This window comes from Coregonus clupeaformis, chromosome 14, assembly GCF_020615455.1.
Source record: "Coregonus clupeaformis isolate EN_2021a chromosome 14, ASM2061545v1, whole genome shotgun sequence".
Taxonomy (NCBI): domain Eukaryota; kingdom Metazoa; phylum Chordata; class Actinopteri; order Salmoniformes; family Salmonidae; genus Coregonus; species Coregonus clupeaformis.
In genome coordinates, this window is record NC_059205.1 from 46071963 (window position 1) to 46095449 (window position 23487).

General features: G+C 43.1%; 2 protein-coding genes across 3 annotated transcripts; one reads left to right on the forward strand and one right to left on the reverse strand.

Annotated features, from left to right (window-relative positions):
* Positions 1-1550: 1550 nt before the first annotated feature.
* Positions 1551-7318, forward strand: fam151a (family with sequence similarity 151 member A). Its single transcript, XM_041895905.2, has 8 exons — positions 1551-2284; positions 2582-2731; positions 3022-3171; positions 4851-5013; positions 5287-5511; positions 5639-5778; positions 6219-6353; positions 6525-7318. The coding sequence occupies exons 1-8, from the start codon at positions 2065-2067 to the stop codon at positions 7169-7171; spliced, it is 1830 nt and encodes a 609-aa protein (XP_041751839.1). The 5' UTR covers positions 1551-2064; the 3' UTR covers positions 7172-7318.
* On the reverse strand, positions 7269-22701 carry LOC121580831 (acyl-coenzyme A thioesterase 11). Of its 2 annotated transcripts, none has more exons than XM_041895906.2 (16): positions 22580-22701; positions 13597-13793; positions 12113-12182; positions 11834-11894; positions 11597-11698; positions 11287-11422; positions 10986-11139; positions 10478-10597; positions 10093-10231; positions 9924-9979; positions 9744-9810; positions 9260-9343; positions 8946-9079; positions 8588-8752; positions 8321-8447; positions 7269-8112 (listed from the first exon to the last, which is right to left on the reverse strand). In XM_041895906.2, exons 2-16 carry the CDS (start codon positions 13760-13762, stop codon positions 7930-7932), a joined length of 1764 nt encoding a protein of 587 aa, XP_041751840.1. In that variant the 5' UTR covers positions 13763-13793; positions 22580-22701; the 3' UTR covers positions 7269-7929. The 2 variants fall into 2 exon arrangements, with proteins under 2 accessions (XP_041751840.1, XP_041751841.1); XM_041895907.2 differs by having other exon boundaries at positions 7924-8112; positions 8321-8391.
* Between the last annotated feature and the right edge of the window lie 786 nt (positions 22702-23487).

Consider the following 23487-nt stretch of genomic DNA (forward strand, 5'->3'; position numbering starts at 1 on the left):
TAAATAGCAGGGATTCTAGCACGCTAACTCCAGTTGAACAGCTAGCATACAATGTATCATAATTTGATGAAATTATAGCCTATTTGGTAACGATATTATCTTCTCAAGTCATATTTACCTTTATTTTTCTATCCTTTCCCGGCATCAAAATTTGAATCTCCCTCTGTGACATCCATGTGCTCACTATTCATATCCATGGTAACTAAGAACACAAACCTTTGAAAAAACGTTATCATGTTATTTGCTTGTGGTGGTGGTAATGGCCCAAATACTTTGAGAGGACTGTATTTTGTGTATAAAAAAAAAAAGTAACTAATTGCTTATGCACATCTAATATGTATATAGTTTCCATTTATTTGACTTATTTGAGGTGCATTCAATATTTTATAATTATCAAGACTTTTGTAAGTGTAATACATAACAGAATGTCAAAAGTATGGGTGTGAGAAAGGACAAACACTGTGCAAAACAGTGAAATATACAAAATTGAAACATATTGGAAGCTGAAAAAAAAAGTTAAAGGTTATTTTAGTCTCTACTTAATGTCAGTGAAATAACAAATACAAAATACAAATGTTATCTTAAAAATCTAACCCTGAGACACAAAAAGGCCCATATTTGCAAAATCACCCATATATAGAAATAATCACGCTCAAATTGAAAATCATTAAACTAAATAATTTATATCAGTCTAATCGAGGTATAGATTAGGCTACATCTCACATTCCAGTGTTCAAACTTGTAAACATGGCTGCATGGGGTTTCTCTTAAATCGACTCCATGCAGCCAATGGCAGTGTCCCTTTTAGGTAGGCCTATAATGCCAGGAGCTGCTTGTGGATTTGACAGCTCTAACACAGTTCCACCTCTGACACTGCCAAAACAACCGCTATGCTGAAGTTGGCTAAAGCGGATCTGATTGAATAGAGGCCTAACTCTGTAACCTTCTGTGTTATGTAACCATACCAAACGTAACATATCATACTCATTTTTGATTTACGTTTACTATGATACATCTAGTCTATGAGACGGCTGGTTTACCATGGTCAAAATACATACTGGGCATGGACGTCAATTCAACATCTATTCCACGTTGGTTCATCGTAATTTTGTTGAAATGACATGGAAACGATGTTGATTCAACCAGTGTGTGTCCAGTGGGTATGCTGTCGGTGCAGTATGGGACTGTCTGTCCTTCACACGGTTCATCAGTGAAACACTGGGTCATGTTCATTAGGCACCAAATGGAAGAAAATGGATTGAAACAGGGAGGGACTACCTGGACTAGTCCATTTATAAACGTACATTTTTGTTTTATGTTGCAAAATATTTTAACGTTTTCTATTGCATGCAATAATGAACACAACCCTGTTGTCTGGAGAAAAACAATGTTGGTCCTCTGTAGCTCAATTGGTAGAGCATGGCGCTTGTAACGCCAGGGTAGTGGGTTCGATCCCCGGGACCACCCATACGTAAAAATTTATGCACACATGACTGTAAGTCGCTTTGGATAAAAGCGTCTGCTAAATGGCATATTATTATTATTATTATTATTGTTCTGATTAGCTGAAAGAGTGACATTAGAATACAGTGTGCTGGACAATCAACTCCATATCACACCTGTAGTTATCAATAAATATCTTCAGATAAAAGTGTATAAATAATTAATCCATCACTTATTGGATAAATGTATTTGGTTATAAATCATTAGGCCACCACACGTTTATCTTCTAAGTTCATCCTTGACCCGTGAAAAAACAATAGGCTAGTTCTCCCTGAATCCAAGGGTAGAGAGTCATAAGAATGAGATGAGAGAGGTGAGATAGTGCTCTGTATTCTCTATATCTGCTCTGTAATCACTGTGATCTCTGGTCCATAGATAACACTCATTGGCTGGCCCGTGCAGGAAAGTAGATAGCACACACACACACACACACACACACACACACACACACGTGTTCACTCATTATAAAACACTACACTTTCTCCCCCTCGACAACAGTCCAACATTCCTTGTCTGCCTGTCTGCACTGACTGACTGCACTTGTCACAGCTTAGAGATCTCATGGAGAAGGAAAGGACAGAGAGAACGTATGCAGAAGGGAACGATGCATTGAGAAAGAAAACATTTGAAGAAGGAAAGAAGGAAGAAGAGCATAAAGATCCGAGGAGATACTGTGGATACTTTACTAAAGAACAGTTGGTCATGCTGTGTGTCGGTGTTGCTCTGCTTGTGCTGCTTCTGATCATCACCATTACCTCTGTTGTCCTGACTCAAAATGGAGGTAAATCTATCCTTAAAAATATATATATACAATCAACAGTTATTTACTTACTGAACACAGAATACAAATTAATCAGCATAATAATCAATTTAAATATATAATCTGTTGATCTTAATAACAATTTCAATATTTTTTACAATAATGTTGAAATGGCCTTTGTATCTACTGTAATCTACGTTACGCCTTGCTTGTATTTTTATCACTAGAACTACAGTTTCCATATCGATAAGGGCTACAGGTTACGATAGCTAATCATCTGTGACTGGAAGATAATAACTGTCCCTGTGCCTACTATAGGGACCTCTGAGACGGTCCTGCCATTCCCTACTGATGGAGACATGATGGACTTCCTCGTCCAAACTGGAGACATCAGGGAGAGAGACGCGCTGCACGCCACCTGGTATCACCGTGCCAACAACAAGTCAGAGATGAACAAAGCACTGCAAAGTAATGTTTATTTTTTTATAAAAGATGCATTGTTCTCTGAATTCTATGAATTCTATGTAACTTTAGCAGGTATAGTACAGAAAGTGTAAACATCAAGTCTACATTTGACAGTATACAGAGAGGATTTGCAGTAGCATTCATTTAGGACATACCGTAGCAAAACTTTTCCCAATGGAAAATGAAAAAGAGTGTTTCATATTGGACACATTCAGGTAGTCCCTCCCTGTTTCAGTTTGTTTTCATCCATTTGGTGGCTAATGAACACAACCCTGTTCTGTCCCCCTCTCTAGGTTCTATCATGGTTCTGGAAGCTGATGTGACTGTACAGGGATACGCCACGGTCAACGTGACCACCATCCCCATCATGGCTCATCCTCCTGCTGTCTACAGTGACAACACTCTGGACCAGTGGCTGGACGCCGTGCTCCAGTCAAAGAAAGGTATCAAACCTATCAATACGACTTTAGATATCAATTCAACTTTAAATATCAGTTAGAGCCTAGTGAAACAGCTTCTTCTGGTCCTTTAGTACCAATCTATAAAGTCAATCAATTATCCAAAAGGATCTTGGCTCACATCAACACCATTATCCCAGAAACCCTAGACCCACTCCAATTTGCATACCGCCCCAACAGATCCACAGATGATGTAATCTCTATTGCACTCCACACTGCCCTTTCCCACCTGGACAAGAGGAACACCTACGTGAGAATGCTATTCATTGACTACAGCTCAGCATTCAACACCATAGTGCCCTCAAAGCTCATCACTAAGCTAAGGATCCTGGGACTAAACACCTCCCTCTGCAACTTGATCCTGGACTTCCTGACGGGCCGCCCCCAGGTGGTAAGGGTAGGTAACAACACATCTGCCACACTGATCCTCAACACGGGGGCCCCTCAGGGGTGCGTGCTCAGTCCCCTCCTGTACTACCTGTTCACCCATGACTGCATGGCCAGGCACGACTCTAACACCATCATTAAGTTTGCCGACGACACAACAGTGGTAGGCCTGATCACCGACAACAATGAGACAGCCTATAGGGAGGAGGTCAGAGACCTGGCCGTGTGGTGCCAGGATAACAACCTCTCCCTCAACGTGACCAAGACAAAGGAGATGATTGTGGACTACAGGGAAAAAAAGATGACTGAGCACGCCCCCATTCTCATCGACGGGGCTGTTGTGGAACAGGTTGAGAGCTTCAAGTTCCTTGGTGTCCACATCACCAACGAACTATCATGGTCCAAACACACCAAGACAGTCATGAAGAGGGCACGACAAAGCCTATTCCCCCTCAGGAGACTGAAAAGATTCGGCATGGGTCCTCAGATCCTAAAAAAATTCTACAGCTGCACCATCGAAAGCATCCTGACTGGTTGCATCACCGCCTGGTATGGCAAATGCTTGGCCTCCGACCGCAAGACACTACAGAGGGTAGTGCGTACGGCCCAGTACATCACTGGGGCCAAGCTTCCTGCCATCCAGGACCTCTATACCAGGCGGTGTCAGAGGAAGGCCCTCAAAATTGTCAAAGACTCCAGCCACCCTAGTCATAGACTGTTCTCTCTGCTACCGCACGGCAAGCGGTACCGGAGTGCTAAGTCTAGGTCCAAAAGACTTCTCAACAGCTTCTACCCCCAATCCATAAGACTCCTGAACAGCTAATCATGGCTACCCGGACTATTTGCACTGCCCCCACCCCATCTTTTTACGCTGCTGCTACTCTGTTAATTATTTATGCATAGTCACTTTAACTCTACCCACATGTACATATTACTTCAACTACCTCAACTAGCCGGTGCCCCCTCACATTGACTCTGCACCGGTACCCCCCTGTATATATAGCCTCCCTACTGTTATTTTATTTTACTTCTGCTCTTTTTTTCTCAACACTTTTTTGTTGTTGTTTTATTTTACTTTTTTATTAAAAATAAATGCACTGTTGGTTAAGGGCTGTAAGTAAGCATTTCACTGTAATGTCTGCACCTGTTGTATTCGGCGCATGTGGCCAATAAAATTTGATTTGATTTGATTTGATCTAAGCTATGCATAATCACGTGAAATTTGATGTACTTTCGTATTACGTACAACATGTCTGTAATACAAATGACTCCTTCAGGTATAAAGCTGGACTTCAAATGCATCCAGGCGGTGACTCCTTCTCTGGACATCCTGAGCATGAAGAACCAGACTAAAGGCATCAACCGGCCGGTGTGGCTGAACGCTGACATCCTCCCTGGTCCCAACGTCCCAGCCTTCTGGCCTGTCATCGACGGACCTGAGTGAGTAGCAAGGAAAGAGCAATCATATTAGCCAGATCCCAGACCTGTATTTTGCTTTATGCTTTAGCAAACTCCTTTCACATACAGATCTCGGACCAGCAGGATGGATTGCCAAGTACAATTTAGTTTCAACCTTTTCTTTCACAATAATCATGACCAGATTGATTTATCTTATTCAATTTAAGATACCAGTGCTTTATTACATGTCACTGTCTGACTTGGAGATCTAACATGATCTCAGGGTTTATACCCAACTATCCTGGCTCCATTCAGGTTCTTGGCAATGATCCAGCAGAGTTTTCCAGACGTGACCATCTCTCCTGGATGGGCGGTTCTGTATCTGCCCCAGTTCCCTAACGTCACTTACACACAGGCCATGGTGGGGGACATGTACGCCATCATCAAAAATGTCCCTCAGACAGTCACCTTCCCCATCCATGCGCTCATGGCCAAGAACGGATGGCCTCACATCAGCTGGCTGCTCAGCCAGTCACCAAGGTAACTGGAACAGGTCCTATACAGTAATTTATCTAGTCGTGACTTTCATATCTTCCAATCACACTGGTGGAGGCTACGCTTTTCTGAATAGTGGTCAATGAGATAAGCTGTCTGTCCCTGTGTACAGGTTCAGTCTGACTCTGTGGCAGGGCCAGGAAAAGAACCCCAGTGTGAATGACCTGCTGTTCGTCAGAGACAACACCAACCCTAAGCGGGTCTACTATGACATCTATGAACCTGTCCTGTCCCAGTTTAAAGAAGCTGCCAGTAAGGCAAAACCCTGTGAAACTCACAAATCCTTTACCTCATACAATCTACAGCAGTGGTTCTCAAATCTCTCCTCTGGGACCACCAGACGTTTCAGAATTTTGTTGTAGCTCTGAACAAGTTAACCTGATTCACCAATTTAAGTGCTTGATGATTAGTTGACGTGTTGAATCAGGTGTGCCAGCTCTGGAATAGATCAAATACGTGGAACTGCTGGGGGTCCCCGAGGAGAGGTTTGAGAACCACTTATCTACAGTGACTTATGTACAGTCATACAAATCATTAGCTTATTCTTTCTTATTATTACCATTTTACATTCCTGTCTTGAAAATGTATTTCAAAATGAGGTATTTTCAACAACAACTAGTAAAACCAAATGGTATTTCCAACCAGTCCATCCTGATATGAATGTAAACTGGACTGAGTTTGTGTGACTGCAGAGCAGAGAGATCGGCAGAGGAGGTTCTACCCTGGAGGAGACCTGATTGACTATTTCCAGCCGAAATATAGAAATGGCCTGTACATCCAGTGGAACACAGTCACAGACAGAGCCTCACTGCTTTCTCTGCTGTCAGGTAGGAGTGATGATGATGATGAAGGTGTAACCAAAATGGCAACCTTAGAGAATTGAAATGATCGGTTCTATACAGATGTTTTAGTTTTTTGTCCAGTGACATTCATACTGTCTAGAGTTGAATATTGAATACAGCGGTCAAATCTCCTGATGGAATCATAATCTCTTGCAGACCGTGCCTGTGGCATGCTCATCATTCCAGTGGGATCTGGTTCCGCCCAGCCTGGGGTCCCAGTGGTGGAGGGCTCCCGTCCAGAGTTCCCTCTCCAGGACTGCCTGAACCTGGTTCTGGCCTCTCCAAAACCCTGTGGTATCTACTTAAGGATCCAGTCCCAGAGCCAGCTGGAACCCTCTCTCCACCTCCTCAGCTCAGCCTACCACAGCGACCTCCTGTACCGCCCCGTCTGGGTCAACATGGCTCTGTCCCATGGAGCCTTCCAGACCCAGGGCTACATCTCTGGGAGGGAGTTCCTCCACACAGTCAACCAGGTGTTCCCCTATGTGACCCTGGCCCCCAGCTGGCCTCTTGAAGCCCTGAGGGAGGGGTATACCAGGGCCATGGTGGATGACATGGAGGTTTTACTGAAGAGGTCATGGCAGGCCGTGTCCCTGCAGGTGAGGGCGGAGCAACTAGGGAGGTCTGTGGAGGGACAGAGGAGGATTCGGGAGGTGCAGTCATGGTACTCACTCACAGTGGAGACCGGGATAGAAAGTGGGATTGATGAGGAAGCAGGACCACAGGCGATCATGGCCAACCTCTCTGGGAGCAAAGACAGAAGCTTGTTTTTTATAACTGAGAACTACTGGTCTAAGATGTGAAGACATGATCACCTCTTAAATGACAGTTTGCTACATTTTCATCTAATATTTTGTTGTATTTAAAGTAATTTAAAACCAATGAAAAACAACTATTCAATTTAATTGTAAAATATTTATTGTAAAATTATTAGCAATTATTTTGTACAATCATCTTTGTAGTTTCGATTTTTTATATATATAACTTTTTTAATGCCCGTAGTTTAAGATATGATATTCTTATCGTATGTGTAACTTAGCTGAAACTTAGCTGAGCTCTTCTCAGTAAAAAACAACAACATCTAGTTAGTATTCTTTCTCTGAAAATCTCATATCATTTTCACAAGTTATAATTGGAGATGCAAAACGTTGTTAAAAACCATCAGTGCCCGAAAAAATGTTAAGTATAGTTTTTCATACTAATAATTCTTATATTTCACATATTTAGGGATGATCATGAGCATTGCTAACATCCCAAAAAACATTCCAGGTACTGGATTGAGCCCTGTTTAATCCACTCAATTTTACTGTAGATACTCCAAAAATACTCTTTCATTAGCCTGGTCCCAGATTTGTTTTACCAACTCCTACGGTCATCGTCATTGTCAATGGCCATATGAGCTGGCAAGACAGCACAAACAGATCTATGAACAGGCTCCTTACATTACTCAGTCTAATAAAATAAGACTTGAATATCATCAGATCATCTAATGGCAGTCTGTTCAATCCATCGGCACAATACTCATCGAGGGTGAGGGGGTCAGAGTGGTGAGGAGAGGGGGTTACAGTAGTGTACTTTTCAGTGTTGAGGAGGGTGGTTGGTCTTTGGGGGTAGGGTCGTCCCTGTTGTCTTGGAGGAAGGTGCTACAGGTGCAGAAGGTGCCGTAGAAGCTGGAGGAGAGCCCAGCGATGTCTGTGGAGATGTAGGGCAGGACCTCGGGAGACGCCTGGTTGAAGTAGGAGATCTAGGAGGGCCAAATACAGGATAGGAGTTGTCCTCATCATTAATGTTGCCATCTGTCATGTTCATTTTCCCAGGGGTAAGTCAAGGTACTACAAACACATTGGGCAAACAATTACATTTGCCAAGACCCCCTCCCCCCCTTTTGGTTTACAAACGAGTGCAGATACAGAACTTTTGAACTAAAAGTTACAGTTTGCACACTTTCTTACCTTGGATACAGTTTTGGAGACCTCCAGGATGCTGAAGCCGGCACACAGCACCTCCCCTCTGTTGTAGCCCTCTGTAGGAGGGTGAGTGGGTAGAGTGACCGAACGCAGAGCAATAACATAAGGGTCCCTGGAAGAACAATTTTTTTTATTTCTATCACAGTCCCTCCTCTATTTTTCTGTCTGTCCGTCTGTCTGTCTGTTTGTCTGTCTGAATGCCTGCCTGCTTGCCTGTCTGTCTGTCTGTCTGTCGGTCCATCTGCCACTCACCCGCTGTCACACGGCGGTCTCCTGGAGGCCAGGAGAATGAAGTCCTGGACCCTCCCTCCCTGATTGCCTGAAGGGCTGCTACTGACCCCACCCCGGCATATGGAGGGAGTAACCACGCGGTACAGAAAGTCATCATCGTCCACCCTATGAATCAGCTCACACCTCCTACACAGGGAAAGTAATGAAATCAGGAGAAGCCAGAGTGACACATGCTATACTGGAAATGTGCGGGAGGCTGCAGTGTATACTCTTGGGGCCTTATAAGTCACTTAAGAGAGGGTCCTGTGTTAGTGTGTCTGTCTGTGTGTGTGTGTGTGTGTGTGTGTGTGTGTGTGTGTGTGTGTGTACAGATACTCACTCATAGTTTGGGTCCCACTCCACTCTCTTGCTGAGGTCAGAGAGCAGCATGAAGGCCCTCTCAGCCGGGATGTCTGCCTCAAACTCAATCTTAAAACTCAACACCTGCTTCTGTTCCAGGGTGTACAGGCTCACCTGGGGGCCAGAGGGGCATTACATAAGCCATGATTAGAGCCCTGAATTTAACATGAGCCTAGTTAGGCACTGAGATCGAGAAAGACTCAGGGCCCCCATGGCCATAGCCTGTGTCCCACAGTGGCTCCCTATCCATTATGCCTTGTGGACAGCCTAAATAAAAGTCTCAATCCAGCTCACCTTGTTTTTCTCAGAGTTTAACACCCAGTTGTTTCTGGCGGCCAGCATTTTCAAAGCAGACACGTTGTTGTAGCTTAGGTACACCTGCAGCCATTCACAATACATTCAAAGAAAATTATTCTTCACATTTGACAGTCGTTCAGCTTCAAACACAGTAAGTACAATGTTTTCATTGGGAGAGTTAGACATGACATGGCACTTTAGCACTAACACTATCACCTTGCGATACATTTTATATTTGATTTCAAGGCCCAAGTGATTGGACAGCCCATAAAATCGGCCCATGCATGTATGACCTTTGGTCTTACTCGTGACTGAGATGTGCTTATCATTCTAGATCAATCATGGATCTTAATCAGCATTTCAACTCTAACGTCTGTACTATTCTAAACTGTTTCAACTGCTACGTTGAGTGAGAACCAGAATGAGAACCAGAGGGTGTATTCAGGACTGTGTGACGTTAGGGTCTCTCGTCGTCCTTTACCTGGTTGCTGAGGTCCCACGGCACAGATAAGGGCACCTCGGTCTGCTTGCAGGATATGATGTACTTCCTGAATGGACACACAGAGATCTGTTACGATATTCTATTGTGTGCACCATATACTTTGCAGGCTACATTGCAGTCACGATTAAAGTTGCTCAGAGGAAGTATCCTTCTCTTCACCTGTCAAGTCGTATCTTATTTCTAGCGATGGCCTCCTGATACCGTCTCCTTCCCTCCTGTCAGTGAAATAGGTTAAATAAGACAGGAGGACAATATTGTGAAATTATTACTGTTCATGAACTACTAATAAAAATCTAAATAAGAATGTATTCACTAATTTCACTCTGACCAGAGGTTCGGGTCGTATTTTTGGCAAAATGCAGGGCTTGCCATCCCTGTCGCAGACCTCAAAGGTCATGAAGGCGCTGTTGATGTGCCTCAGAGGCTCCTCCCCCTGATAGGCCTCCGCACACACACCCACCTCCATGCTGTGACATCACAGGGACACAGCCAATCACGTGACCATCTCAGCTCAGCTCAACATTCCAATGGAAGTTAATGAGTGAAATTTGAACTTATTCAAGATTAATCAATCAATGACTCAGTAAATCAATCAATAATGTGAGCACAAGTTCTCCCGATCCTTATCACCATTGATTTGAAAGACTCAAATACAAAAAACTGTCAAACCAATTTATAGCTTTGCTTTATACAGTATATGATTTAAAGCTCACCTGTTCTTGAATGCGTTGTTTACGATGGCTTTGAGGACCAGCCGGTCGCCCACTTGTGAGGGACCCCTGAAATGGAACATGTCAATGCTCCGCAGGGTGGGGTGGGCGTTACACAGACGACTGGAGAGGAGGAGTGGAGAGCAGGAGGAAGAGGTGGAGGAGGGAGAGCAGGAGGAAGAGGAGGAGTGAGAAGAAGAGGAGGAGGAGGAATGAGAGAAGGAGAAGGAGGAGGAGGAGAGGGAGGAAGAGGAGGAGGAAGAAGAGGAGGAGGAGGCAGAGGAAGAAGTGGAGGAGGAGGAGGAATGAGCGAAGGAGGATGAAGAGGAAGATGATGAGGAGGAAGAGGAGGAGGAGGAGGAGGAGGGGATAACACAGAGGATCAAAAAGTAAGTGTCAGAAAATGTTACATTACTGTGTAATTACATTCTTATTACACTGTGCTTGTGTCATGTTTTCTGTTCATGTTTAACAGTGTGTGTGTGTGTGTGTATGTCCATGTGTGTGGTACCTAGCAGCGATAGTAGCCACGTTCTCCATCCAGGCCATGATCTGTCCTCCGAACGTGTTGACCTGGTGGTTGGCATGAGGCGGGAGAACCAGCTCTACACTCTCTACCTGCGTCCTCTCTGCTGGCACCGCCTTCTCAGCCTCCTGGACCTCCACTAACACACACACATAAACACACAGGTTATTACAGCACCTGCCAGCATACACAAACTCAACATTACTTAGCATAAAGTGGCATGCACCATTACAGTTCCTATAGTGATGATATTCCTCTTGCAGAGGTCGCTGCCACAGCGACTGACCTTGTTGAAAGGCCCTGTTGGTGAGCAGATCCTTCATGATGTCAGCGTGGACCAGCCTCATCCTCCTCCTCTCAGCTGCTAGGCTGTGCTCAACCTGCTCCGCCTGGGTACGGGGGACCAATGGACGCAGCTGCACCTGTTGAGTGCACACACACACACACACCAGGTTAATATAGTACCTGTAAGCATATGCACACACAGTCATCTCAATATTACTCAACATCAACACTTACACACCATCACACCATCTGTATAAAGGCATCCTTTCATTAATGCTCTTCCACACACTATGTCCACAATCAAATCTCACATTTCCTCCCGTAGTGCGCTGGGTGACAAACGTGGCAAACGCCCGACACACCCTCCAGTGGCTATCGCTGAACATGTCCTCACATTTCACCACGATGCCAACCTTGAGACAAAGCATTACACAGGATAAAAATCACAGGAATTAAACTATTGTCCAGTCGGAAATCCATCCGTTAGGATTTGGACTTATTTGGTATAGGTTTTATTAAGGTGTTATAGGGTTTGAACGTGGCCTGACCTCCATGCTAGTGTTGAAAGCTCGGTTGACTTTAGCCTTGATGTTAACCACCTGTCCAACACTGAAGAAACACACACACATTTCCATTAGTGTATTATGTCTACCACACTAGGCATGGTAAAAAATTATAATAACTGAATATAAGCTGTGGCTATAGTTCTTTACTGTATGTGTAAAGGTATACCACCAGGACTAAGGCCTCTTCCCAAAGACCACCAAGTCCAGAACGACTTCGATGACTTCCAATGAGGAAGGTGAATCAACACCACAGACACTTACCAAATAGTGTGTTCAAAGTGGATGTCATCGACCGAGGCGGTGACACAAGGACACCCAGCATGCCTTTCAGCTGTGGTGAGTAAGAACACAGTGACGTGTCACTTCCTGTCTAGAGGGTGTATGTATATAGCTACTTCAATTACCTCATACCCCTGCACATCGACTCAGTACTGGTACTCCCTGTATATATAGCCGTGTTATTTTTACTCATGATTGTTATTCGTTATTCACTGTGTATTTATTCCTTGTTAATATTTTATTTTTTCTCCCCAATTTCGTGATATTACGATGTTGTCTCATCGCTGTAACTCCCTAACGGGCTCGGGAGAGGCGAAGGTCGAGCTATGAGTCCTCCGAAATATGACCTGCCAAACCGCTCTTCTTAACACCCGCTCGCTAAACCCGGAAGCCAGCCGCAGCAATGTGTCGGAGGAAACACTGTTCAACTGACGACCGAAGTCAGCCTGCAGGTACCCGGCCCACCACAAGGAGTCGCTAGAGCACGATGAGCCAAGTAAAGACCCCCGGCCAAACCCTCCCCTAACCCAGACGACGCTGGGCCAATTGTGTGCCGCCCTATAGGACTCCCGGTCACGGCCGGTTGTGACACAGCCTGGGATCAAACCCCAGGCTGTAGTGACGCCGCAACAGTGCGATGCAGTGCCTTAGACTGCTGCGCCACTCGGTAGGCCCCGTGTTACCATTTCTATTTAATATTAATATTTTGTATCTTTATATATCTTTAACTCTGCATTGTTGGAAAATAACCCGTAAGTAAGCATTTCACTGTTAGTCTACACCTGTTGTTTACGACGCATGTGACAAATAAAATTTGATTTGTTGATTTAAAGTCAAATCACAATTTATTTAAAGTTAATTTAACAAAGTCAAAACACATTTTACATAATTTTTTTAAACAAAATAATAATAGATATATTACAGTTAATACTGTATGGACTACTGCTCAACATTACAACATACTTAGCCTTGTGTACGAAGCTTAGGTTCTAGTGAGTGTAAGAGTCATTTTCTCATGACAGCCATTTACGTCACAGCAACACATCAGTAGGAACAGTATGTTCTTTCAGTCCCTAAATGCTGTCCATATTTGACTGGATATTTTCCCCCTAAACTGAGTAACAAAAGTTACAAGTCTACAAATAATATTTAATCTGTTATCATCAGCAGAGTCTATTACTCCAGAAGTTTAGGTGACAGTGACGTTGAAGTATTCAGATGTCCTAGGAACGTCTCAGCTCTTTTAATCTGTGAAGAAATGCTGGTCAGTGTCACAAAATATTACAGTGTTACATTGTGTTTATGTTTCATAGTGAGAAACTATGCCATCTTTGTCTATGCAAAGGCCTTACTGAGCATGATGTGGGTGTGTATGAGATATCGTTCAATCATCCAATCTATAATTCAAAACTGGACCAATAGGCCTATTCCCACAAGAACACACACAAACACAGACAGACACAAACCTGAAAGACAGGCTGTAGAGTCCATCCATTTAAGCAGCTGACCCACACTGAGCTCCTGGCGGTGGTTGGCATGGCAGGGCATCACTATCTGGCTCTTCTTCACCTCTGTAGGGTTCCTGTACACCTCCTCCCCCTCCTCCGCCAACTCATCTTGGGGTCTGCTCATTTTAGTATCACAGAGAGCTTATGTCTCCTCTCTAGGAAAGGTAATATAACGTTGGTCAATGAAAATGCATTTCATTTGAGTGACCAACAGTGACCAACATGTTATCCATGCACAATTAGGCTATAGCCTAATACATTTTTAAGAAGAATACAGAAACGCCTACCATTTAAAAATAAATGCATGGTTTATAATCCCTGGGTCTTCAAAGGGTTAAACAGACTGAGAGCAATAGCAAAGAAAACTGTGATAGTAGTGCTTGTCTGCCCCATGACATACCTGACCTCAAATGTACACAGGAGATGTGACAGATTATTGCACAGTGACTGCAAAATCTTGTTCCGGTATAGGAGCTTCCCTAACCTAGCCAGCTAAATAGCAATGCTAGTTCATTCCATTTGACAGCTGCAAGTACCGTTGTATAAAGTTCAGCAGCATATTTTCATATAAAGACTATAAGTGTATAGCTAAGCTATCTGAGCTACCAGCATGAATGGGCATAGCTAAGTACCTCAACTCTACGATGATTCCATCTACGGAGTTGAGCGTAGACTAGAGTTTTTTAAATGAACCTCTGACTCCTTCGAGTCGCTATGCAGCCAATACTTGAATGAGTAGGTGTGTCCAAACTTTTGACTGGTAGTGTATATATACAGTGGGGAAAAAAAGTATTTAGTCAGCCACCAATTGTGCAAGTTCTCCCACTTAAAAAGATGAGAGAGGCCTGTAATTTTCATCATAGGTACACGTCAACTATGACAGACAAAATGAGAAAAAAAATTCCAGAAAATCACATTGTAGGATTTTTAATGAATTTATTTGCAAATTATGGTGGAAAATAAGTATTTGGTCAATAACAAAAGTTTCTCAATACTTTGTTATATACCCTTTGTTGGCAATGACACAGGTCAAACGTTTTCTGTAAGTCTTCACAAGGTTTTCACACACTGTTGCTGGTATTTTTGGCCCATTCCTCCATGCAGATCTCCTCTAGAGCAGTGATGTTTTGGGGCTGTCGCTGGGCAACACGGACCTTCAACTCCCTCCAAAGATTTTCTATGGGGTTGAGATCTGGAGACTGGCTAGGCCACTCCAGGACCTTGAAATGCTTCTTACGAAGCCACTCCTTCGTTGCCCGGGCGGTGTGTTTGGGATCATTGTCATGCTGAAAGACCCAGCCACGTTTCATCTTCAATGCCCTTGCTGATGGAAGGAGGTTTTCACTCAAAATCTCACAATACATGGCCCCATTCATTCTTTCCTTTACACGGATCAGTCGTCCTGGTCCCTTTGCAGAAAAACAGCCCCAAAGCATGATGTTTCCACACCCATGCTTCACAGTAGGTATGGTGTTCTTTGGATGCAACTCAGCATTCTTTGTCCTCCAAACACGACGAGTTGAGTTTTTACCAAAAAGTTCTATTTTGGTTTCATCTGACCATATGACATTCTCCCAATCCTCTTCTGGATCATCCAAATGCACTCTAGCAAACTTCAAACGGGCCTGGACATGTACTGGCTTAAGCAGGGGGACACGTCTGGCACTGCAGGATTTGAATCCCTGGCGGCGTAGTGTGTTACTGATGGTAGGCTTTGTTACTTTGGTCCCAGCTCTCTGCAGGTCATTCACTAGGTCCCCCCGTGTGGTTCTGGGATTTTTGCTCACCGTTCTTGTGATCATTTTGACCCCACGGGGTGAGATCTTGCGTGGAGCCCCAGATCGAGGGAGATTATCTGTGGTCTTGTATGTCTTCCATTTCCTAATAATTGCTCCCACAGATGATTTCTTCAAACCAAGCTGCTTACCTATTGCAGATTCAGTCTTCCCAGCCTGGTGCAGGTCTACAATTTTGTTTCTGGTGTCCTGTGACAGCTCTTTGGTCTTGGCCATAGTGGAGTTTGGAGTGTGACTGTTTGAGGTTGTGGACAGGTGTCTTTTATACTGATAACAAGTTCAAACAGGTGCCATTAATACAGGTAACGAGTGGAGAACAGAGGAGCCTCTTAAAGAAGAAGTTACAGGTCTGTGAGAGCCAGAAATCTTTCTGGTTTGTAGGTGACCAAATACTTATTTTCCACCATAATTTGCAAATAAATTCATTAAAAATCCAACAATGTGATTTTCTGGAGAAAAAAAATTAAGTGAGAGAACTTGCACAATTGGTGGCTTACTAAATAATTCTTTCCCCCACTGTATGTGTATGATTTCAATCAGTTGTGTTGTGACAAGGTAGGGGGGTATACAGAAGATACCCCTATTTGGTAAAAGACCAAGTCCATATTATGGCAAGAACAGCTCAAATAAGCAAAGAGAAACAACAGTCCATCATTACTTTAAGACATGAAGGTCAGTCAATACGGAACATTTCAAGAACTTTGAAAGTTTCTTCAAGTGCAGTCTCAAAAACCATCAAGCGCTATGATGAAACTGGCTCTCATGAGGACCGCCACAGGAATGGAAGACCCAGAGTTACCTCTGCTGCAGAGGATAAGTTAATTAGTTACCAGCCTCAGAAATCGCAGCCCAAATAAATACTTCACTGAGTTCAAGTCATAGACACATCTCAACATCAACTGTTCAGAGGGGACTGTGGGAATCAGGCCACCATGGTCGATTGCTGCAAATAAACCACTACTAAAAGGCACCAATAAGAAGAGACCAGCTTGGGCCAAGAAACACCAGCAATGGACATTAGACCGGTGGAAATTTGTCCTTTGGTCTGGTGTCCAAATTTGAGATTTTTGGTTCCAACCGCCATATCTTTGCGAGACGCGGTGTGGGTGAACGGATGATCTCCGCATGTGTAGTTCCCACTGTAAAGCATGGAGGAGGAGGTGTTATGGTGTGAGGGTGCTTTGCTGCTGACACTGTGATTTATTTAGAATTCAAGGCACACTTAACCTGCATGGCTACCACAGCATTCTGCAGCGATACGCCATCCCATCTGGTTTGGGCTTAGTGGGACTATCATTTGTTTTGTCAACAGGACAATGACCCAACACACCTCCAGGATGTGTAAGGGCTATTTTACCAAGAAGGAGAGTGATGGAGTGCTGCATCAGATGACCTGGCCTCCACAATCCCCCGACCTCAACCCAATTGAGAGGGTTTGGGATGAGTCGGACGGCTGAGTGAAGGAAAAGCAGCCAACAAGTGCTCAGCATATGTGGGAACTCCTTCAAGACTGTTGGAAAAGCATTCCAGGTGAAGCTGGTTGAGAGAATTCCAAGAGTGTGCAAAGCTGTCATCAAGGCAAAGGGTGGCTATTTGAAGAATCTCAAATATAAAATATATTTTTGGGTTACTACATGATTCTGTGTGTTATTTCATAGTTTTGATGTTTCACTATTATTCTACAATGTAGAAAATAGTAAAAATAAAGAAAAACCCTTGAATGAGTAGGTGTGTCCAAACTTTTGACTGGTACTGTGTATATATATATATATATATACACACTACCGTTCAAAAGTTTGGGGTCACTTAGAAATTCCCTTGTTTTCGAAAGAAAAGCAATTAATTTTTTGTCCATTAAAATAACATCAAATTGATCCTGTAGCTCAGTTGGTAGAGCATGGCGCTTGCAACGCCAGGGTTGTGGGTTCTATTCCCACGGGGGGCCAGTATGAAAAATGTATGCACTCACTAACTGTAAGTCGCTCTGGATAAGAGCGTCTGCTAAATGACAAAAATGTAAATGTAAAATGTAAAATGTTGATCAGAAATACAGTGTAGACATTGTTAATGTTGTAAACGGCTGATTTTTAATGGAATATCTACATACAGTGGGGAGAACAAGTATTTAATACACTGCCGATTTTGCAGGTTTTCCTACTTACAAAGCATGTAGAGGTCTGTAATTTTTATCATAGGTACACTTCAACTGTGAGAGACGGAATCTAAAACAAAAATCCAGAAAATCACATTGTATGATTTTTAAGTAATTCATTTGCATTTTGTTGCATGACATAAGTATTTGATCACCTACCAACCAGTAAGCATTCCGGCTCTCACAGACCTGTTAGTTTTTCTTTAAGAAGCCCTCCTGTTCTCCACTCATTACCTGTATTAACTGCACCTGTTTGAACTTGTTACCTGTATAAAAGATACCTGTCCACACACTCAATCAAACAGACTCCAACCTCTCCACAATGGCCAAGACCAGAGAGCTGTGTAAGGATATCAGAGATAAAATTGTAGACCTGCACAAGGCTGGGATGGGCTACAGGACAATAGGCAAGCAGCTTGGTGAGAAGGCAACAACTGTTGGCGCAATTATTAGAAAATGGAAGAAGTTCAAGATGACGGTCAATCACCCTCGGTCTGGGGCTCCATGCAAGATCTCACCTCGTGGGGCATCAATGATCATGAGGAAGGTGAGGGATCAGCCCAGAACTACACGGAAGGACCTGGTCAATGACCTGAAGAGAGCTGGGACCACAGTCTCAAAGAAAACCATTAGTAACACACTACGCCGTCATGGATTAAAATCCTGCAGCGCACGCAAGGTCCCCCTGCTCAAGCCAGCGCATGTCCAGGCCCGTCTGAAGTTTACCAATGACCATCTGGATGATCCAGAGGAGGAATGGGAGAAGGTCATGTGGTCTGATGAGACAAAAATAGAGCTTTTTGGTCTAAACTCTACTCACCGTGTTTGGAGGAAGAAGAAGGATGAGTACAACCCCAAGAACACCATCCCAACCGTGAAGCATGGAGGTGGAAACATCATTCTTTGGGGATGCTTTTCTGCAAAGGGGACAGGACGACTGCACCGTATTGAGGGGAGGATGGATGGGGCCATGTATCGCGTGATCTTGGCCAACAACCTCCTTCCCTCAGTAAGAGCATTGAAGTTGGGTCGTGGCTGGGTCTTCCAGCATGACAATGACCCGAAACACACAGCCAGGGCAACTAAGGAGTGGCTCCGTAAGAAGCATCTCAAGGCCCTGGAGTGGCCTAGCCAGTCTCCAGACCTGAACCCAATAGAAAATCTTTGGAGGGAGCTGAAAGTCCGTATTGCCCAGCGACAGCCCGGAAACCTGAAGGATCTGGAGAAGGTCTGTATGGAGGAGTGGGCCAAAATCCCTGCTGCAGTGTGTGCAAACCTGGTCAAGACCTACAGGAAACGTATGATGTCTGTAATTGCAAACAAAGGTTTCTGTACCAAATATTAAGTTCTGCTTTTCTGATGTATCAAATACTTATGTCATGCAATAAAATGCAAATTAATTACTTAACAATCATACAATGTGATTTTCTGGACTTTTGATCAAAATTACAGACCTCTACATGCTTTGTAAGTAGGAAAACCTGCAAAATCGGCAGTGTATCAAATACTTGTTCTCCCCACTGTAGGCGTACAGAGGCCCATTATCAGCAACCATCAGTCCTGTGTTCCAATGGCACGTAGTGTTTGCTAATCCAAGTTTATCATTTTAAAAGGCTAATTGATCATTAGAAAACCCTTTTGCAATTATGTTAGCACAGCTGAAAACTGTTGTGCTGATTAAAGAAGCAATAAAACTGGCCTTCTTGAGACTAGTTGAGTATCTGGAGCATCAGCGATTGTGGGTTCAATTACAAGCAACAGTGAAGAGGCGACTCCGATATGCTGACCTTCTAGGCAGAGTTGCAAAGAAAAAGTCAAGTGTCTGTGTTCTTTTGCCCATCTTAATCTTTTCTTTTTATTGGCCAGTCTGAGAATTGGCTTTTTCTTTGCAACTCTGCCTAGGTCAGCATCCCGGAGTCGCCTCTTTACTGTTGACATTGAGACTGGTGTTTTGCGGGTACTATTTAATGAAGCTGCCAGTCGAGGACCTGTGAGGCGTCTGTTTCACAAACTAGACACTCTAATGTATTTGTCCGCTTGCTCAGTTGTGCACCGGGGCCTCCCACTCCTCTTTCTATTCTGGTTAGAGCCAGTTTGCGCTGTTCTGTGAAAGGAGTAGTACACAGCGTTGTACAAGATCTTCAGTTTCTTGGCAATTTCTCGCATGGAATAGCCTTCATTTCTCAGAACAAGAATAGACTGATGAGTTTCAGAAGAAAGTTATTTGTTTCTGGCCATTTTGAGCCTGTAATCGAACCCACAATTGCTGATGCTCCAGATACTCAACTAGTCTCAAGAAGGCCAGTGTTATTGCTTCTTTAATCAAAACAACAGTTTTCAGCTGTGCTAACATAATTGCAAAAGCGTTTTCTAATGATCAATTAGCTTTTTAAAATGATAAACTTGGATTAGCAAACACAACATGCCATTGGAACACAGGACTGATGGTTGCTGATTATGGGCCTCTGTACGCCTATGTAGATATTCCATTAAAAATCAGACGTTTCCAGCTACAATAGCCATTTACAACATTAACAATGTCTACACTGTATTTCTGAACAATTTGATGTTATTTTAATGGACAAGAAAATTGCTTTTAGAAAATAAGGACATTTCTAAGTGACCCCAAACGTTTGAACGGTAGTGTATACAGTGGGGGAAAAAATTATTTAGTCAGCCACCAATTGTGCAAGTTCTCCCACTTAAAAAGATGAGAGGCCTGTCATTTTCATCATAGGTACACGTCAACTATGACAGACAAATTGAGGAAAAAAAATCCAGAAAATCACATTGTAGGATTTTTAATGAATTTATTTGCAAATTATGGTGGAAAATAAGTATTTGGTCACCTACAAACAAGCAAGATTTCTGGCTCTCACAGACCTGTAACTTCTGCTTTAAGAGGCTCCTCTGTCCTCCACTCGTTACCTGTATTAATGGCACCTGTTTGAACTTGTTATCAGTATAAAAGACACCTGTCCACAACCTCAAACAGTCACACTCCAAACTCCACTATGGCCAAGACCAAAGAGCTGTCAAAGGACACCAGAAACAAAATTGTAGATCTGCACCATGCTGGGAAGACTGAATCTGCAATAGGTAAGCAGCTTGGTTTGAAGAAATCAACTGTGGGAGCAATTATTAGGAAATGGAAGACATACAAGTCCACTGATAATCTCCCTCGATCTGGGGCTCCATGCAAGATCTCACCCCGTGGGGTCAAAATGATCACAAGAACGGTGAGCAAAAATCCCAGAACCACACGGGGGACCTAGTGAATGACCTGCAGAGAGCTGGGACCAAAGTAACAAAGCCTACCATCAGTAACACACTACGCCGCCAGGGACTCAAATCCTGCAGTGCCAGACGTGTCCCCCTGCTTAAGCCAGTACATGTCCAGGCCCGTCTGAAGTTTTCTAGAGTGCATTTGGATGATCCAGAAGAGGATTGGGAGAATGTCATATGGTCAGATGAAACCAAAATAGAACTTTTTGGTAAAAACTCAACTCGTCGTGTTTGGAGGACAAAGAATGCTGAGTTGCATCCAAAGAACACCATACCTACTGTGAAGCATGGGGGTGGAAACATCATGCTTTGGGGCTGTTTTTTCTGCAAAGGGACCAGGACGACTGATCCGTGTAAAGGAAAGAATGAATGGGGCCATGTATCGTGAGATTTTGAGTGAAAACCTCCTTCCATCAGCAAGGGCATTGAAGATGAAACGTGTCTGGGTCTTTCAGCATGACAATGATCCCAAACACACCGCCCGGGCAACGAAGGAGTGGCTTCGTAAGAAGCATTTCAAGGTCCTGGAGTGGCCTAGCCAGTCTCCAGATCTCAACCCCATAGAAAATCTTTGGAGGGAGTTGAAAGTCCGTGTTGCCCAGCGACAGCCCCAAAACATCACTGCTCTAGAGGAGATATGCATGGAGGAATGTGCCAAAATACCAGCAACAGTGTGTGAAAACCTTGTAAAGACTTACAGAAAACATTTGACCTGTGTCATTGCCAACAAAGGGTATATAACAAAGTATTGAGAAACTTTTGTTATTGACCAAATACTTATTTTCCACCATAATTTGCAAATACATTCATTAAAAATCCTACAATGTGATTTTCTGGAGAGAAAAAAATCTCATTTTGTCTGTCATAGTTGACGTGTACCTATGATGAAAATTCCAGGCCTCTCTCATCTTTTTAAGTGGGAGAACTTGCACAATTGGTGGCTGACTAAATACTTTTTTTCCCCACTGTATATATATATATATATATACACACACACACTACAGGTCAAAAGTTTTAGAACACCTACTCATTCAAGGCTTTTTCTTTATTTTTACTATTTTCTACATTGTAGAATAATGTGTAATGATAATGCTATTTAATCAGCTTCTTGATATGCCACACCTGTCAGGTGGATGGATTATCTTGGGAAAGGAAAAATGTTCACTAACAGGGATGTAAACACATTTTAGAGAAATAAGCTTTTTGTGTACATGGAAAGTTTCTGGGATCTTTTATTTCAGCTCATGAAACATGGGACCAACACTTTACATGTTGCTTTTATATTTTTGTTCATTATATTTAATGGCTTATATTTTTCATAAATTGATTTATAGCACCCGGGGACATGGCAAAAACGCCTACATCCACTAAAAACAAAATGCATAAAATTCACTTTGACAATCCTTATCTTTGCCTTTTTATGGTAAAAGACTCCTAACTTGATATTTAAAGCCCTTTGGAATCCACATCTTTCACTAAATAAGAGGTGATATTTCCTGGGGACATTAAAGGCACAGGATGGTAGGAATGACCCAGGCACCTAGCTAATGTTAGCCACAACAAGTTGGAATTCGTAACATATAATACGAAATGGATGATGGACATCCACAAATTAATACATACCATGCCAAACGTAACATATCAATAAAATTGCAACAGAGCAACGAGGACACAAAGAACAGAATGGTTCTTTTGTCGATGCACTTACCTCAAGTTATAACACGCACAGGAATATCGCATTGGGCTTTTCAGCTTGTGCACTCTGACCATATACAGTGTTGACTATCTCATGCTTGTTTCAGCTTGCTTTGCAGCGTGGCATAGGACATGGTGCAGCATGAAATGGCTACTGCTGCCAACACCACCTCCCACCCAAACCACATTTTAAGGTGGAATGGATAATTTCACCGACACATTTCATTGTAGTTTGAGGACGACATACAGTCCACCTTAATTGTGTGACATCTGTATTTATTTTTATTTTATTTCACCTTTATTTAACCAGGTAAGCCAGTTGAGAACAGGTTCTCATTTACAACTGCGACCTGGCCAAGATAAAGCAAAGTAGTGCAATAAAAACAACACAGAGTTACATATGGGGTAAAAAAAAAAACATAAAGTCAGAAATACAACAGAAAATATATATACAGTGTGTGCAAATGTAGCAAGTTATGGAGGTAAGGCAATAAATAGGCTATAGTGCAGAATAATTACAATAGTATTAACACTGGAATGCTAGATGTGCAAGAGATGATGTGCAAATAGAGATACTGGGGTGCAAAAGAGCAAAATAAATAACAATATAGGGATGAGGTAGTTGGGTGGGCTAATTTCAGATGGGCTGTGTACAGGTGCAGTGATCGGTAAGGTGCTCTGACAACTGATGCTTAAAGTTATTGAGGGAGATAAGAGTCTCCAGCTTCAGAGATTTTTGCAATTGCGTTCCAGTCATTGGCAGCAGAGAACTGGAAGGAATGGCGGCCAAAGGAGGTGTTGGCTTTGGGAATGACCAGTGAGATATACCTGCTGGAGCGCAGACTACGGGTGGGTGCTGCTATGGTGACCAATGAGCTAAGATAAGGCGGGGATTTGCCTAGCAGTGATTTATAGATGGCC

Bases quoted from the DNA above. Each gene is read 5' to 3' on its own strand.
- fam151a (XM_041895905.2), top strand. From the start codon at position 2,065: ATGGAGAAGGAAAGGACAGAGAGAACGTATGCAGAAGGGAACGATGCA. The intron at 3,172-4,850 runs GTATCAAACCTA...TGACTCCTTCAG, and splicing joins CGTGCTCCAGTCAAAGAAAG to GTATAAAGCTGGACTTCAAA. The intron at 5,014-5,286 runs GTGAGTAGCAAG...GGCTCCATTCAG, and splicing joins CCTGTCATCGACGGACCTGA to GTTCTTGGCAATGATCCAGC.
- LOC121580831 (XM_041895906.2), bottom strand. From the start codon at position 13,762: ATGAGCAGACCCCAAGATGAGTTGGCGGAGGAGGGGGAGGAGGTGTAC. The intron at 11,895-12,112 runs GTAAGTGTCTGT...GTGTTTCTTCAG, and splicing joins CACTTTGAACACACTATTTG to TGTTGGACAGGTGGTTAACA. The intron at 8,448-8,587 runs GTGAGTGGCAGA...TTGTTCTTCCAG, and splicing joins AGACCGCCGTGTGACAGCGG to GGACCCTTATGTTATTGCTC.